Source organism: Portunus trituberculatus, chromosome 16 (genome assembly GCF_017591435.1).
Source record: "Portunus trituberculatus isolate SZX2019 chromosome 16, ASM1759143v1, whole genome shotgun sequence".
In the NCBI taxonomy this organism is placed as follows: Eukaryota; Metazoa; Arthropoda; class Malacostraca; order Decapoda; family Portunidae; genus Portunus; species Portunus trituberculatus.
In genome coordinates this window covers 12,246,813-12,264,401 of record NC_059270.1, presented here as the reverse complement: position 1 = coordinate 12,264,401, position 17,589 = coordinate 12,246,813, and the positions used below count along the sequence as shown (strand labels likewise).

The following is a 17,589-nucleotide window of genomic DNA, read 5'->3' as shown; positions in this document are numbered from 1 at the left end:
CTCATTTGGTTAACTGAGGATTTCCCCCCCAATGGTGTGAAGCACTTATCTTTCCTTTTCTCAAGCCTACCAAATCTGGTGCTCTCCCTCTGGATTATCAGCCCACTGCACTGACTAGCTGTGTCTGCAATATCCTTGAGTGTATGATCAAAGTCTATTTGATATGGTATCTTGAATCTAAGAGCCTTCTTTCCTCCTCTCAGTTTGGCTTTTGGCATACCCACTGTACAGCGGAGCCTCTCGCCTGCTTACACACACATATTGCTTCGGGTTTTGCTTGACAAGAATCTGTCCTCATCATTTTCTTTGATCTCAAAAAAGCTTGATACCACTTGGCGCTACAACATTCTCCACCAATTGTCCTGTGATGGTTTCTTTGGCAACATGGGTGTTTTCCTCTATAACTTTCTCCAGGATTGCTCCTTTCATGTTAGGGTCACTTCTTGCTCCCCTTCCATCTGTCAATATGGAGGTGTGCCCCAGGATTTGGTCTTAAGTACTACCCTCTTTTTCCTAGCCATCAATGACATTGTTTCTGCCCTTCCTCCTAGTGTCAGGTCCTCCCTCTATGTAGACAACTTCACCATCTATGCCTCAGGCAGTTCCTCCTCCTTTCTCCATTATCTTCAGTCTGTTGTTACTGCCGCTTCTTACCATTTCTTTCGATTCTCCCCTGCAAAGTCTTTCTCTATTTACTTCTCTCATTTCTGTGCTGGTCGCCCCCTCTCCTTTTTAATGGTACCCCTCTTGAGTACCATAAGTCAGGCAAGTTTCTTGGTCTTATGTTTGACTCTTACCTCACTTGACACCAACATGTTCTCTCTCTCAAGGATACTGCCCTTCACTACTTCACATCCTATATACCCTCTCCCATGTGTCTTAGGGTGCTAACTGCAAGACTTTGCTTTCACTGCATACTGTACTCGTCCTTTCAGTCCTTGATTACAGCTGCCATGTCTATTCCTCCACCTCTCTCCCTGTCCTCAGTCTCCTCTACCCTATCCATCACTTTGGTCTCTGTCTTGCTCTTGGTGCCTTTCAGTCTTCCCCTGTAGAGAGCTTGTATGCTGAATCTGTCCTGCCTTCCCTTCCCCGTCACTGGCCCCTCCTCTCTCTCTATTGTTATACCCACTCTTTCCACTTTTCCTCCTCAGCTTTGCACATTCTTTCCTCTCTGTCTCCAGTCTTTGCCTCCCAGCCTCACTTATCCCTCCCCTATGCCCTCCTGTCACATCCTCCTTCCCCCTCCCTCAACCCACTTCCATTCTCTGTTCCCTCTATCCCTCTATGGCTTTCCCCTCCTCTTTCCCTTTGCTTGTCTGTCTTCCTCACCTCTCTGAAGTCTGATACCACTCCTCGTGTCCTTTGCTCCCACTTCCTGGGTCACCTTCCTACTCATTCTGATAGCATCCATGTCTATACTGATGGTTCTAAGTCTTCTGCTGACATGGGCTGAGCTGTCCTTTTCCCTGATACCTCTTTCCAGTATCATCTCCCTCTCAAGGCTAACGTCCTTACTATTGAACTGTTAGCAATACTTTTTGCCCTACGCCATATTCTTTTGTTCCTAAAGATTATGAATATCATTGTGCTCTATCAGTATACCAATATTATTTCTACCCTGACCCACCAATACAAGACTTCAGTTAAGCATAGCTACAACCATACATAAGGGCTTGCTGCTATTATGTGTTCCAGTGTCTTCTCAAAACTCCACTTGTATTTCTGTGGAGACAAAAGTACAATATAAAAATCTTGCTAAGATTAGTGAATCCATTCACAACAAAGTCTGCTATTCTTTTTAAGATTATTGGGTTTGTTACTCCAAACATGACAATAAATGGGTTCATTGTTCTAGACACACATTTAACAAACCCCTTAACATTCATGGAATTACTTAAATAGTTGATTAAGTAAGTGATCAACCATTTCAATAACTGCTAAACTTTCAAAGCTTTTTCGGTAAATCTTACCAGTAGCATCTCCTTAAATATTCTTAATTACCTCCCCTTTCCCTTCAGCAAGCTTGGGGGTATGTGGGGGATTGGAAGTTTTTTTTGGGGGGGAGATATATTTAACAATTTCCCCCCTTAAAAAGTTTATAAACCCCCTTAGTCTAAACTAGATGAGAGGTGCATCAGACACCCACACCTAGAGTCTTTACCCTAACCCCGGGTTTCTCAACCGTGGTTCCCCAGAACCCTAGGGCTCCGTAAAACGTCCCATTCATTTAATTTCATATACGTAATATAACTAATCATGCACAATAAATTATTGGTTTTTGTAATATTATATTATCTTTCCTTAACTCGTAAGAGGTCAGCACTGATTTACCTCCGAATACTCATCCAGGTCACCAAAAATTCCACTTTCTTTTTTATTCCATATAACTCAAAATGGGCATAGAAAAGTAAAAATAAGAGTTAAAGTTTGAAATTGCCATTTTTTAATGTCCAGCTGGAGCTTTAAATTTACCTCGCTCAGTGATGCTGCCAGACGTACAACTTCTGAATGAGGCTTTTTTAATAGTTTTATCGATATTTTTCTCCTACGAGACATGTGTATAATGGTTACATATTCATAAATTAACCCATGTTTTATGAAATGAAAAATACAAAAAAATATTTGTAAATACTGTAAATATAATGTAAAAAATAATTTGCTCAGTTTACCACAAAATATTGTTTATTATTTTTTCTTTCAGTATCTAAGCTTTTTAGTATTGCAGCAGGGTGTGATATTCTTCAAAACAAGGCTCGATGCATAGAGCTACATCACACTCATGACAGTAATACCAAATGTCGCTCCATTATTTTTGGGTCACACTAAGGCAAGGCGGCAGGGAGGGGTGGAGGAGGGGGATGACTAACCTATGTCAGAATGGTGGGAAACTGTGCTGATATATGCTAGACACTTCAAAGAACATAAATATTGAAGCTGGAGAGAATTTCAAACGCATGGAAACCGAGAAAGGGGCGAACATACTTGTACGTGATTGACCACAGATAGTAAGCAACCACGTACATGTACATGGTTGACCTCTTATGGGTTAAACCAGTTATTAAAAAATTTATATTATGATATTTGTCACGTGAAATACGATGAAAATGAAATGAGAAATATGTGGTATATAATTTTGTTTTTGAGCAGGGGTTCCTTGAGACATGTAATTTATTCTTAAGGGTTACGCAAGAGTTAAAATGTTGAGAAACGCTGCCCTAACCCCACATAAATGTCTTCTAGCAGGGGAGGGGCTGCACACCTCAGACCCCATCCTAGACTAGCTGGGCAGCTGCACCCCCCTCCAGACCCCTTTACCCTAACCTAACCTAAACATCTACTAGAAGGGGAGCTGTGTCCCCCAGATCCCTAGGATCTTTGCCTATCTACATGTCTTTTAGCAGGGGGAGCTGCACCCCAGACTCCTCCAAGGACCCCCAACATCACGTTGTACTACGTCACTGTGGCTGCATGCTCGCCAACACCCGAGGTTGAGGGTCTTGAAAGCCTGAGTGGTATTTGTGCAGCCACCTAGGAGGTCAGTCAGTGTTGGCCTTCTGGTGAAGCACAGAAGGCTAGACTTCTGGGCACTCACCGTCAGGCTCCTTGCTCATGAGTAGGGTCACAAGCTTCGTTATTGTGGACTTAGTTTTTGGGAGGCACCTATCAAACTTTGAGAGTCTGTGTAGGACACACTAAAAACGTGTTCCAAGGGTATAATCTACTTCATCACTAAAAGTCAGTATTTTACTGCTTCATTAGGAGGCACTTTTGGTAAGATTTACAGCTTTTTCATTTAGATGCACTTGTTCAAAGACTGTTTTCATATAGTAATAGTTTTAATTTCCTAATGCAGATATTCAGAGCCTCAAACTAAACAGATTTACATTCACAGAGATGGTGAAGCCATTATTCTTGAATATCAAACACTACTATGATATAAAAACTAAAAAGGAATAGCACAGCACTTAAGTTGAATTCAAACTCACACTGAAATCATATGGTCAAATTACATCATCCTCACCCACAAACCAGAGAGATCTTTCACCATCCTCATATATATTTATGAATTAATTGAGTCCAAAATTTTAAAGCACTAAAATCCCAAAGATGGGTAGTACATGTGGCACCTTTAAGAGAGTGCTGTATATGTAATTCAAGGAATATTCTATGAGGACAAATCTATATAACAAAAGAAAAGAGAAATAAACTCACACTTACAAGATGGCATGCATCCAGCTAGTGTGGAACTTACGAGTTCTGATGCATCCAGCGACCCACAGCCTTGCACTGCAATTGATACCGTCTGTCTCGCTGACCGCTGCAGCTTCTCAGTTGTGCCCTGCTGTAGGAACTTGACTTCAACATTCTCCTTCTCCTGTGGGGAATTGATCTTTCTTCTTCTTGGGGCCGTGTAGGCTGCGTGTCACAGCCTCTAGTGCCCCAAAGGTGAGGTATGCGGTGATGATGTCTTCAGGCTATATGCAGTGGAGTTGATTTGTTTTCTGTAAGAAGGTCCTGGTGAGGTTGAGGGTCTTGAAAGCCTGAGTGGTATTTGTGCAGCCACCCAGGAGGTCAGTCAGTGTTGGCCTTCTGGTGAAGCACAGAAGGCTAGACTTCTGGGCACTCACCGTCAGGCCCCAACGGGCAGTCCAAGTGTGAACAAGGTCAAGCCCACGGTGAAGTGAAAGTTGAGCTTCTTGGAGAGTGGAAGCAAAATAAAGGAGGGAAATGTCATCAGCATAGATAAGTGCATGTGTGCCGGGAGAGGAGGAAAAGTCAGAAAGTAAGACCTTGAAGAGTAGAGAGCTGAATGGAGAACCTTGAGGAATGCTCCTAGTGATTGGATACGACCTAGAGTAGGTGTTACCAATCGCCAGGGAGAAGGATCTATTTGTTAGGAAGGACTGAACCCAACTTAGCGGTGGACCAAAGAGTCCAAGGCAGGCAAGTTTCTCGAGAATTGAGTTGTGTGAGGCGGAGTCAAAAGCACCCTTAAGATCTAAAAAAGTTACTAGAGTTAATTTTGTTGTGGTTAAATCCTTCCTGAATGTGATGCTCCAGCAACAGCAAGGCATCAAGGATGCCCCGGCGAGGGCGAAAACCGAACATGTTGGTTGGTAGGTGTTTGCTTTCCAACCACTAGGTTAGTCTATTTTGAATGACATGCTCGAAAACCTTGCTTATGTTAGACAGGAGGCTAATAGGTCTATAAGAGGAGGCTGCCGTTGGGTCCTTGTCAGGCTTAGCAATAGGAATAGTGGAGGCAAGACGCCACGCTGAAGGGAACATCCCGACAACCAGCTGTTGCTGAGGACGTTCAGAAGGAGCTGCAGCAGAGCATCTGGGAGGCATCGAAGAAACTTGTTTGGCACGTCATCCGGTCCCGTTGCCTTCTTAGCGGACAGTGAAAGTAAGGTTGAGGTGAGTTCCTGGGGAGTTATAGCAGTGCTAATTCCATGGCTGGAGTGTGAGAAAGAGGGTAGCACAGGTGTGGGGACAGGATCTGGAGAGCCGAGTGTTGTGTGGATGTGGGTGGCAAGACACTCGGCTTTTTGGGCATCAGTGGTGAGGAGGACACCGTTACTAGTTAACGGGAAGGTTAGAGGGGGTTGTGGGTGGACCATCTTCCTGAAGAAAGACAAGGCTCGGGAGACTGAGGTGGAAAAGGACAGGGAAGCACAAAAGGAGACCCATGATGAGCATTTCTCATCAAGAATAACATGCTTGCACTGGGCCTCTAGGTAATGAAAACGTTGGCGGAGTGGAGGGGTTAGGTTCCTTCACCATGCTGCAAAGGCATGGTGCTTGGCCTGAAGGGCTGCCGCACAATGCCGAGACCACCAGGGGAGTCAAAATGAATGGGAAGGGGAGGAAGTGACAAGGTGAAAGTGGTGGGATCCCACAGTCACCAAGACGTCTGTAAGGAAGTGAATTTTGTCAACTGATGGGAGGGTCATGGGTGGGACGATTGAATTTAACTCTTTCTGAAAAGATACCAGGTCTCCCTTTTTGAATGACCAACGGGGTCTGCATGAAGTGGGACGGGGTGGTGGCACTGATGGGAAAGCAATAATCACAGGAAGATGGTCACTCCCCATGTAAGGGCCGGTAGTTATAGTGGTGAGGAGGAGAGGGCCATTCCCCAGGCACAAGTCTAGGGTGGAAGGGTTCCCTGAGAAGGGAGAGGGAATCACTATCCGCCAGAAAACTCAAGTGACGCGCCTGAACGGTTTCTCCGGCTCCTGGGGAGGGCCGGTTCCCAGAAGTCGTGATGGGCATTAAAGTCACCCATAATTAATGCTGAGGAGGGAAGTTGAAAAAGCAAATGTTGAAATTCCTGAAGTGAGATATCAAGACATGGATTGTAGATTAGCAGAATGTTTAAAGGGCCTGAGTCAAAGGTGACAGTCACTCCCAGATGCTCCAGTCCACCACCTGTGAAAGAAGGGATTACGAGAGGGCTAGAAGGAAGGGACTGGTGGATCAGTAGAAGTAGGCCACCTCGTACTTTGCCGGTCTCCCTGTCCTTCATGTATGAAGTGTAATTTGGAAAGGAGGGGGAGAATGGGTCTGTGAGCCACGCCTCACAGACACCAACAACAGCAGTATGAGAGAGTGGTTTTAAAAGTTGGAAGTTTCCTGTACAAAGACTGGGCATTCCAGAAAATGAAGTGGGAGGCAAGTGGATCACTCACTGCGTGAGTGATGCGATGAAGAAGAGGAGTCCTGGCAGGCACCGAAGGAGGCTCTCACTGAGGCTATACCCTGAAAGCAGGAAGTTAAAAGAAATTGAGTGCTATTGGTGCTAATCCTTAATAAAAGCAGAACCCGAAGCATGCTGGGCCGGAAGCATGGAAGAGGATGGTACAAAGCCTGCACTACCAAGCGAGGGGAAAGGCTGCTGGGCTGCTGGCTGTGGGGCTTTGGGCTGGGGAGCCTTTGGTGGGTGGCATTGGTGCAAAGAGGTTAGGGGTACAAATTCCCCAGCATCAGTCAAGTCTGTCCTGTAGGGGCCCTTTGGGGATGAAGGAGGATCTGGTCGTGCATCGTGGTGTGGTTTGTGGTGGTGGGGGGTTTGTTGGGCCTTGAGTGAGGTTGGCTGGGCAGTTAGCAGAACCACACTAATAATGGGGCTCAGGAGGTTTGGTGGGAGCAGGAGCAGGATCAGGGATAGAAGCCTGGATTGGTGTAGAGCAAGGAGCAAGGGTGGGGGCAGAGGTAGGGTTTCTGGGTGTGCAAGGGCACGTGAGGTGTGGGGGAGGAGGATGAGGGTGTCCTGTCTTGGAGGGCGAGTGTGATTTAGGTGCAGGTTTGGTGGGCGAAAAGTGCCCAGGAGGATGCCTATCAATTTTTGTTTGATGTTCAAGAAGGAGTAGGCCCTGGAGGCAAGCCGGGCACAGTTTAGAGGTGGGGCAGTGGCCAGAACCACAAAACAAACAGTGGTCCTCCCTGACACACCCGTCAGTGTCATGGTAGCCACTGCATTTCCTGCAGTGGGCACGCCCATTGCAGGAAATGTTGCCATGGCCAAACATGAGGCAGCGGGTGCAGTGCATGACTGGGAGGGAGGGTGTGGGGCCTAACATGGTAGATCATGTTTCCTATGGCCACCCTCTCAGGGAGGGGCCCATGGAATTTCAGGCGTATGGCCAGGCTTAGGACTGTCTGTCCGTCCTTGTCATAGTCTGGGAGGCATAAGGCATTGACAAGCTGAGTAGGGCAACCGTCTAGGATGGTTGCCTGTGTAACTGTCATGTATGATCAGTTTAGGGGAAACCGGGTAAATTCTACCAAAGTCATAGGTAGGGTCATTGTCGGTAGCCACCCAACACTTGACAGGCCAATTCCCCAGTCGGATCACTGACTCTGGGGCCTACTCCAGGTGATCGATGTTGGCCACCTCAAACTTGATTCCCCAGTCACCTCCAGTGAAGGCCAAGGTTTACTTGATGTACTTTTTGGTAAATATTGAGCCACACACTGCCTTGGATACCTTGGCTAGGTGGATGAAGCATCTGCTTCCATCAAAGGAGCGAATTAGGACTACCTGCTTACGGGTGGGGGGCGGGTGTAGGGGCCCAGCAGACTAGCAGTGCGAGGAGGGGTAGAGGCGGTCACACATCCACAATCCATAGCAGTCTTTGTGGATTTGTTAGTTTTACCAGGTGATGGTGTTCCGGTACGCTTGATGACCGTGGTGGAGGCGTCCATGTGAAGTGGTGAAGTGAAGCCGGCGCTTGCGGGGTTGGGGCCCGGCTGGACCGCTGTTTGGTTTCACCAGAGGCATCACCTTCACAGCGTCATCCTACTTATCCTTGTTCCTTCACTGTATGCTCTGCTGGTGGCGATGCTTGAGCTCTGTGGGTGAGTGATGTTACTGCTAGTCGGCACGGAGTTGCTCTGAACCTACGTCCAGTCAATATGCTGGCTAGCTTGATTGTTGTCGAATTCATGTTTTAAGTTTGTAACATTACTGACATTGATGATAGTGATAGTGGTCCTAGTTGTGCGTGTTTTTATCGGGGATTATTTTTGTTTTCATCTGTTTTTATTCTATTTGTTGTTCATATAAAAATCATAACTTGAAAAGATTGGATTTCTGGATATAGGAAAAGTAAGACAAAATACTTAAACATTTTTTATAGGGAGAGAGGAAATGGGAGAGGAGTATAGGAAAACTTGTATCATTACAGTAGTGTATGACGCCGAAGTATTAAAAAAGAAGCTGTTTTCATCCTCCAAAAGAATATATGTACAATGCCTTCAGTATTCGTGGGAATCTCGCGCATCTCAGACAGCATTGTGACGGTGATGGGTATGATGTGGACAGCGAGTAGCGAGTAGCGACTGCTGAGTAGCGACTCAAGACATCTGAGATAGTGATGAAGACCTGCTTTGGATCCGGCCCCAGCTGTTGACCTAACCTGAAAGATGATGCTGCGTCCCTTGACCTACAGACTGACCCACAGCCTCCTGGCACTGCGTGCTGGGCGTGCGGGCGTGGGGAGGCACCTCCACTATGAGCAGGGCCAGAACCCTCAGCCTGGCATCAGGGAATACTTCTACTATATTGACCACCAGGGCATGGTAGGGATAACTCATTGCAGGCTACTTTTGTATGTCTGTATTTCTCTGTTCTCTTACCACGACTGCTATTTTACAAATTATTGTTCTTCGCCAGCTTCTTCGTCCATTTTCTATATATATAAAAATCTTTAATGCACGTTATGTATTAATTCATGTACCTCATTGGGCACTCATGGAGGATTAGAGCCCTTCAGAGTATCACATATTCTTCCACTGGTTCCCATTATAGACATACATGCCCAGCTTGAAGTATATTGACATATTCATTATTCTCATGCAATATCTATTTTTCGAATAATAGGTTGTAATTTTACAGCTGTTCCTGGATGATGCAAGGATGAAGAATTTCACTTCCTGTTTTAAAGGTAAGCTTAGGTAACTAGGTTTTTTTTAATTCTTGATAGAAGTAAAGTTAGTGATAATGATGTACTTATAGAAAATTATTATTATCATTATTTATTTATTTACTTATTTACTTATTTATTTATTTATTTGTCAATGAGGATTATTTTTTTTGCAAATCCCAATAATGTTTTCTACCATAGCTAATATAAACAATTATAGGCCATCACATTCTATGAAAGTAGGTACAAGCTCCATTGATATTTTATATACTTATACCTAATGGTGAAATAAATGGATCATTTACCTAACTAGCTACATATAACTGATAACATTCTATCAATAATATGTCACAGAGTCACATCATGTTCTTTATATGAGAATAGACATACTATGTTATTTATCTTCTTTACAGAAAAGAAATTCCTTCAATTCTTCTTCAGCCGCATGAAGTTTAATGAGACTGGCCACTACCCTGACTTTCCTTTTCTGTCTCTGTGTGGCCGTGAGAGGAACTACATCCGCTGTGATGACCTACCCCTTGTGTTCACCCACCTAGTGAGTGGTCTGGCTGAGGCTAGTCTTGTCTGAACTGATACCTATGTAATAGCAGCAACTATAAAACAATGAAAAGCTGATTTTCAAGTGTAAATGACTTACTATAATAATGAAGCTTAGCTGAGTGTGTTGGTGGGATGAGCATATAACTAACTATCTATTAGAATAACTATTCGTTCACATGTCACCCTGGTTCTTTCACTTCATATCAATCAATTGTATACTGATAAATCTTTACACCAAGTCAACAAAATTTTAAAAATTTCAAACAAATCCTAAAGCAAGTGTTATCCCTTCCAATAGATCAAGAAGACAGTAGGAGGCTATTAAAAACACCTCCTATCATTACCACATGTCACAAATTGAATAAACACCATCAAATAAATCTCCAAGCAAAGGTCCTTCCTCAAACAAACCTCAAAGCAAAGGTTTTCCCCCTCACAGACCTCAAAGCAAGTATGTATTCTTCCCACATATCATGAAAGAGACAGCAAAGGGTCCTTAAAGTTACTTGCTTTGCTTTCACTACATGGAGAAAATTTATGAATATCCTCAGACAAACCTGAAAGTGACACTCCTTCACCACAGATCACCAAGGAGACAGCAGAAGGCCCACAAGAGCACTTGGCTTATGGAAATGCAGGAGAAACCATGTCCTTGCCCTTCCAGCCATCAGAGATATGCATGCAGGTGGAGACAGGCCGAGTGTACCATCCAGCTTTGGAGCGAGTTGGGGGTGTGGGACTGGTGAAGTCAAAACTAGCCATTCAGCTCTCCACTTACTTCATCTTTGGTGAGGGTGATGAGCAGCCTCCAACACACATACAGTGGGCAGGGGAGGAGGTGAAGCTAAGCCAGAGTCTTTTGCCAATCTTGCAAGGTCTAGAGAATGTTAGGAAGTATAGCTTAGGACTGGAGGAGGATTTAGCTGGCTGAGATGCTGTACCATTATGTGTGTGTGTGTGTGTGTGTGTGTGTGTGTGTGTGTGTGTGTGTGTGTGTTTCATTATTTGATCTGCTGCAGTCTCTGACAAGACAGCCAGACGTTACCCTACGGAACGAGCTCAGAGCTCATTATTTCCGATCTTCGGATAGACCTGAGACCAGGCACACACCACACACCGGGACAACAAGGTCACAACTCCTCGATTTACATCCCGTACCTACTCACTGCTAGGTGAACAGGGGCTACATGTGAAAGGAGACACCCAAATATCTCCACCCGGCCGGAGAATCGAACCCCGGTCCTCTGGCTTGTGAAGCCAGCGCTCTAACCACTGAGCTACCGTGTGTGTGTGTGTTTCACTGTTTGATCTGCTGCAGTCTCTGACGAGACAGCCAGACGTTACCCTATGGAACGAGCTCAGAGCTCATTATTTCCGATCTTCGGATAGGTCTGAGACCAGGCACACACCACACACCGGGACAACAAGGTCACAACTCCTCGATTTACATCCCGTACCTACTCACTGCTAGGTGAACAGGGGCTACACGTGAAAGGAGACACACCCAAATATCTCCACCCGGCCGGGGAATCGGACCCCGGTCCTATGGCTTGTGAAGCCAGCGCTCTAACCACTGAGCTACCGGGTGTGTGTGTGTATATTATTCATCACGGTTGTGTACTGGTCACCCATCCAGCCTTTCCCTTATGGAAATATCTCAGAGCTCATATTAACTGATCTTTGGGTAGGTCTGAGACCACATCACACACCACACACATCAGGAAAGCGATGCTACAACCCCTTGAATTACATCCCGTATCTATTTACTGCTAGGTGAACAGAAGCTACACATTAAGAGGCTTGCCCATTTGCCTCACTGCTTCCTAGGACTGAAACCTGGGTCCTCTCGGTTGTGAAACAAGCATGCTAACCACTACACTATGGTGTGTGTATTTACCCAGTTATATTTACTTAGTTGTGGTTTATGGAAGGGGGTGTAAACTCATTGGTGTCCCATCTCTATATCTTTTATCAAATTTCTTCTTAAAAGTATGAACAGTCCCAGCCATTACAACCTCCTCATCAAGTTCATTCCAATTGTTCACAACTCTATGAGGGAAACTATACTTCTTGACATCTCTTCTACAAAAACCCTTTTTTCAACTTTAAACCATGTTCTCTTGTACTGCGTGTGCCCAATAGTAAAAAGTCTTCTTTATCCACATCCTCCTTACCATTAACTATTGTATAAACATGTATCAAATATCCTCTTTTCCTTCTCTCTTGCAATGTAGTAATGTCATTAATCTTTCTCCATTGGTTAAAGTACTTACATTTGAAACCATCTTTGTAATTGGTCTCTGCACTCTAACTTTATAATATTTTTCTTTTTATGAGGAGACCATACAACCACTGCATATTCCAATTCTGGTCAAATCACAGAAATCAATGTTTAAACATTTGAATTGAAGAAAAGAGTGAAAAAAATGGCTGGTTGTGACACTATGCTATTTAGCTTCCAAGTATTTCCTGACCTTTGAACAGCAGATGGTTATAGGTTTGTATTTATAGTATTATATCAGAGTAATATATTTTGTATTTTTAAGATCTTTGCCTCACAGACAACCAAAGACAGAAAACATTGAAAATAAGAACTATTACTAGAGAAAGATTTAGGTAATCAGTTGATAAAATCATTAGCACAAGAAAGGTCTTTATGGCAGAGAACATTGCAAAGTTAATATATTGAAGATTAAAGACTTTTATCTTTGTAATAAAAGTGACTGATACTGTGAATATTTTTACTAACCTAATCAAACAGTTAACTAAGTATTTACTATGACATGATGCAGGGATGACAGGGTTCACTCCTTTCTCCAATCATTCCATTCCTGCTCTTTCAGCATGAGATATGAAGGAATGCTGCATTTGGCTTGTGCTGGTGTATGATAGTAGTAGTAATATTGATGTTTTTAATAGAACACAATAAAAAGTATGTTTTTATACAGGAGGTCAACCATGTTATTAGTGTAGTCCATTGGATAGCTATTCTCTACAGGTATATCCCTCCCATACCAGGATCTGTTGCTGATGGGAGAGGGCTGTGGGCTGATGCCTTGAGGCCACTTCAGTGTTCCGTGGGGCCCCAACCCACAGCCCCTAAACTGCTGACTCTTTTTCTTCCTTCTCCCTCCCTTCCCCTCCTTTTTCCCAAGGTGTGAGAGCTGTACCAATGGGATGTTGGGCTGGGCTCGTCCCAGTTGTAAACGGCCTCATTGGAGCACAGGCACCGTACCTCTGTTCTCCTTTGCCCTTACCTCTCATAAGGCCTCTGAGGGGTGGACTTCCTTATTTCTCTCCTCTTAACTTGGCTCACTATGGCCAATTATGAAAATTATAATCCATCTTGTATAGGGCTCCAGGGTCTGCCACTCATCAACCTGACCCCAAGTCTTCCCTGGCACTGACCCTGCCTCTCCATCTTGACCAGCCCTTGACTACCACTCTGCCTGTTCAACAGGCCCCTGGGAATAAATTCTCACCTCCATAAATGTTCTCACAATCCTCTACTACTACCATGGTCTCTACCCACAATCTACCTTGCTAAATTAACATAATCACTCATCACGGCTAGTTACCCAGTGGAGATGTAGCGTTCTCTTTGTTAACCCTAGCGGTGTCATTTGACCCTGGCGTGTTGGTGACACCACTACCTCGTTGACCCTCTTTAAAATAGTGTGGCTCGACTATACTCTTTCGACACTCCGAGACACCTACTACATGTGAGGTGATGACGTCATGATATCCAGTGTCTGTCACTCTTCTCTTAGTTGTCAGGTGCATAGTAATGCTGTCTACGAGGGAATTTTATTGCAATATAGTGCCTTAGGAGGAAGTCGCAGTTGCCTTCCTACGTCAGAACAACCTTCTGGATACTGCAAATAATACTGTGAGTAAACTATGTGCGGGAATTAGCTCCAGGATCAGTGATCCACTCAGACGAATGGCCTGCCTACAGACAGCTCAATGCTGTTGGATTCGTACACAGTACTAAAAATTACCAACAGAACAATGTAGATCCAAATACAGGAGTTCATACTCAAAATATACATAAAGTGTGGCTAGATGCAAAGACTAAAGTTTTTCTGTTGTAATTCAGTTTTTTTTTTTTTTTTTTACTTGATTCACCCTTTGTTTGTTTTTATTTGACGAATAAAAATTTTTAAGCTACTCTTCTTGTATGTAGATAACATACTACACGGTAGATAACATACCGAAATGGAAAACGCTATGTAGATAACATAAAACAACACCAATGCATCTATTCAGTTCTGGGCATAGTTCTCGTCTGAAAAAGAAAAAGAAATGGAAACCCCCCTGGGAGGTTTTTTTTTTTTTTTTTTCCAGGGGTCTTATCAAAAGTAAACACTCTTACGATCAAAGTTCCACATAATTTGAAATATATTGAAATATATTTAGAGCGAATGGATGATGCAAAACTAGTGAGAAAGGTGTTTTCTAACCTGTATAGAGGTTTGCCCAGGGGGTGGGTGGGGGTGGCCAGGCCCATCCTCCACCTTTGTTGTATTCATTTATTAATTCAACAATAAATGTATTAATCAATCAATGAAGAGTTTGTTCCACGCTTTATCCTTTGCCTTTTTTTTTTTTTTTTATTTATTTATTTATTTATTTATTTTTTTTTTTACATTTGTTCTAGTATAGCTAGTCCTCTGTCATGATAAGAAGTGTTTAATATTTTCCTATGTGCATGAAAATAGGACGGAGGGAGGGAGATGGTATGGAGCCAGGCAGGAGTGTGTGGCGTGAGGATAACAAGCAGTTAGCAGCCTCTTGTTCCATGTCCCTGTGCGAAAGTATGGCAAGAAAACAAATCGAGTGCGCGATATAATTAATCTCCTACCAATCTCATCTTTTGTTAGCGCTGAAATGTGTCTCAGTGAGCACAAATTTAGTGTGATGTTATAGTGCCGTGTGGATATGAGGGCGTGAGGTGGGCGTGTGTCAGCCAAAGAAAGGGCAGCACATTCGAAGACAGCCGAGGTGATCCCACACCAGCTGAACGAATCCTCGGCCTTTTGTCTTATGGCGGCGGGCGAGTGCGGTTCCTTGTGTGTGCGTGCGTGGCGTCGCGGTTAGTGTAGTGATAGATAGTGTGCGTTAGTTTATCCTATTGAATGCGTCTTCCTCGCGCTGGATTTGGTAAGTTGAGATTGTTATTTAAGCCTCATTATCACTGCAATAAAGTACTAAGCATTAACCTGAACCACGTGACTCCTATACTGATCTCCGTTAATAATGAAATAGTAGCTTTGATAACCACACCACACTAACTCCCTCCTTCTCCTCTTTACAGGTGAGTACCCGTATCACAGGTCACACCGTGGGACTGACACCGCTGGAGCAACCCTTCGGAATAAAGTAAAGTACAAATTACTGTTTCCTAGGCGTTAGGCGTTAGGCATAGGGCGATAGGCGGCGCGGCTAACCATTCTCTTTCAGGTACAAAGTAACCTTCTCTTCCAGGTACATGTTAATTATCTAGTCTTCCCCAGTAATGTCCTCGTTAGCGCACCGTGGCGGCGATCCTGGAGCCTCGTGCTGGTGGTGGTGGTGGTGGCGTGGCTGGCTGGCTGGCTGTGGCGGGCGTGCACGTGCTATCATAATGGTACGTGAATGATTGGGATTAGTACGGTCACTTTTTTACTTTTATTTATTTTTTGGGTGTGTGGTTTTATATGGTATTTTTTGTTGTTCCAGGGTTACGTGGTAGGTGCGTTCACTGGTCTGGGCTGTGTTGGTGCGTGTTCTGAAGAGATGACCGCAGACACGCTGGCTGCTGATGACTATAGCCGCACAGAGGCAGTATACTGTACAAGCTGGATGGAAGTATGCAAACCAGGGCTGGGCGGGAGACGATTACTGGATTCGAATCTGTAGAATCCTGAAAGGCGGTACGAATCCGATTACTGCGTCAGGATTCTAGAATCCGGTATGGAATCCATTCCTCGGACGAGGTCTCTTATTCCTGAGTAAAAATAGTTATGGAGAACAACGTAAAAGCAAACTAATTTGTACAATATAGTCTGTATGATGTTATTAATTATGTTTTTGGAGTATATAAACAATGAGGTCTGTGGGGCTAGCTATTGTGTATGCTAGCGACATGTGGAAGGTTTTAGTGTTGCCAAAGTCACCATCACTTTTGTTGGATCTGATTCGCCAATTTCATGTGACGTCATACGATGTCATACATATATATATATATATATATATATATATATATATATATATATATATATATATATATATATATATATATATATATATATAGGACGTGACGTGGGCGGAGCTCTAAGTCGAGGCTGAGAACTGATGAGGTGGGGGGGGAACCCGTGATAGTCGCTAATATTATTATGTACAGTTACTAATAACACCGTTTTACAGCAACTTTTTACCTGCCTAATAATAGCCAAAATTTATTTCTGTGACTATCGAGCTTTTACGTAAGTCTCTCCAAAGCCGTGCATTATCAGTTGAGTAGACTACTCTACATTTGTTTTAAGGGACTTTCTGTTAATAGGTTACCTTAAATTTAATAAAAACAGTGGTTCTGCATAATGGCAGCTAAGCGTGGCAGAAATGCGCCCATTTTGGATTATATGGAGCTGCAGTGTGTCTCACTCGACTATAACTGCACATGTATTTACATGACTGCATATTTATAGTATGGAAATCCTCGTATAATAAATAAAAAGACACACACACACACACACACACACACACACACACACACACACACACACACATATATATATATATATATATATATATATATATATATATATATATATATATATATATATATATATATATATATATATATATATATATATATATATATATATATATATATATATATATATATATATATATATATATATATATATATATATATATATCCTTGGTAAGCATCATGGGAGACACGGTCTGCATCTCGGCAAATTCTAGCCAAAGGGCGAGAGTCGTGATGTTTGTGACAGGTGGAGAGGAATCCTGGATTCTCTCCGTGCTTGGATTCCCTTGCAAACACCAACGAATCTCGCGCCTGGCAGACAATATCACTGGCTGAGGAAGAATATCGGGCGTCCTGGGCTGTTAAGAGTACGAGTACATAGGATTCATGGAGGATTCGAATCCCACGAATCCAACTGGGCAAGTAATCAGATTCGCGATTACCCGTTTTATAAAATCCTGCCCAGCCCTAATGCAAACCTCGCAATGAAGATGGAAAAGGTGAGGAAATGGCTCTATCTTGACTTTTGGCTAAAATAAGCGTCGTGTGTGTGTGTGTGTGTGTGTGTGTGTGTGTGTGTGTTTAGGTAAGATTATTATTTTTTTTTTTACAGGTCTAATTAATACTTATTTCTCTCCTTTTCTCTGGTAGGACAAACTAATCTTTCTCCCTCTTACAGGTCAAACTAATGTTTTTCTTTTTCTTGTGCAGGACAGACTAATATTTCTCTTTTGCTCTTGCAGGTCAAACTAATCTTTCTTTTTTCTAATGCAGGTCAAACTAACAATTTATATTGTTCTCTTGCAGGCCAAACTATTTTTTTCTTTATGCAGGACA

At 43.4% G+C, this 17,589-nt stretch overlaps 2 protein-coding genes and 1 long non-coding RNA gene across 4 annotated transcripts; 2 read left to right on the top strand and 1 right to left on the bottom strand.

Moving 5' to 3' along the window:
• Positions 1–712: 712 nt before the first annotated feature.
• LOC123504405 lies at positions 713–8,482 on the bottom strand. 2 transcript variants are annotated; one of them, XR_006674830.1, is made up of 3 exons: positions 8,166–8,482; positions 4,256–4,505; positions 713–1,725 (listed from the first exon to the last, which is right to left on the bottom strand). XR_006674830.1 is itself a non-coding variant. In XM_045254870.1 (2 exons), the coding sequence occupies exon 1, from the start codon at positions 7,526–7,528 to the stop codon at positions 6,809–6,811; it is 720 nt and encodes a 239-aa protein (XP_045110805.1). In that variant the 5' UTR covers positions 7,529–8,482; the 3' UTR covers positions 713–1,725; positions 4,256–6,808. The 2 variants fall into 2 exon arrangements, 1 of the variants encoding a protein (XP_045110805.1); XM_045254870.1 differs by having other exon boundaries at positions 4,256–8,482.
• Positions 8,483–8,715: 233 nt separating this feature from the next.
• On the top strand, positions 8,716–11,069 carry LOC123504407 (UPF0598 protein CG30010-like). Its single transcript, XM_045254872.1, has 4 exons — positions 8,716–9,090; positions 9,407–9,455; positions 9,848–9,990; positions 10,579–11,069. Exons 1-4 carry the CDS (start codon positions 8,935–8,937, stop codon positions 10,924–10,926), a joined length of 696 nt encoding a protein of 231 aa, XP_045110807.1. The 5' UTR covers positions 8,716–8,934; the 3' UTR covers positions 10,927–11,069.
• Positions 11,070–15,045: 3,976 nt separating this feature from the next.
• LOC123504408 lies at positions 15,046–16,148 on the top strand. Its single transcript, XR_006674832.1, has 3 exons — positions 15,046–15,158; positions 15,313–15,624; positions 15,717–16,148. It is a non-coding gene; the product is annotated as an uncharacterized LOC123504408 (long non-coding RNA).
• The last annotated feature ends 1,441 nt before the right edge of the window (positions 16,149–17,589 follow it).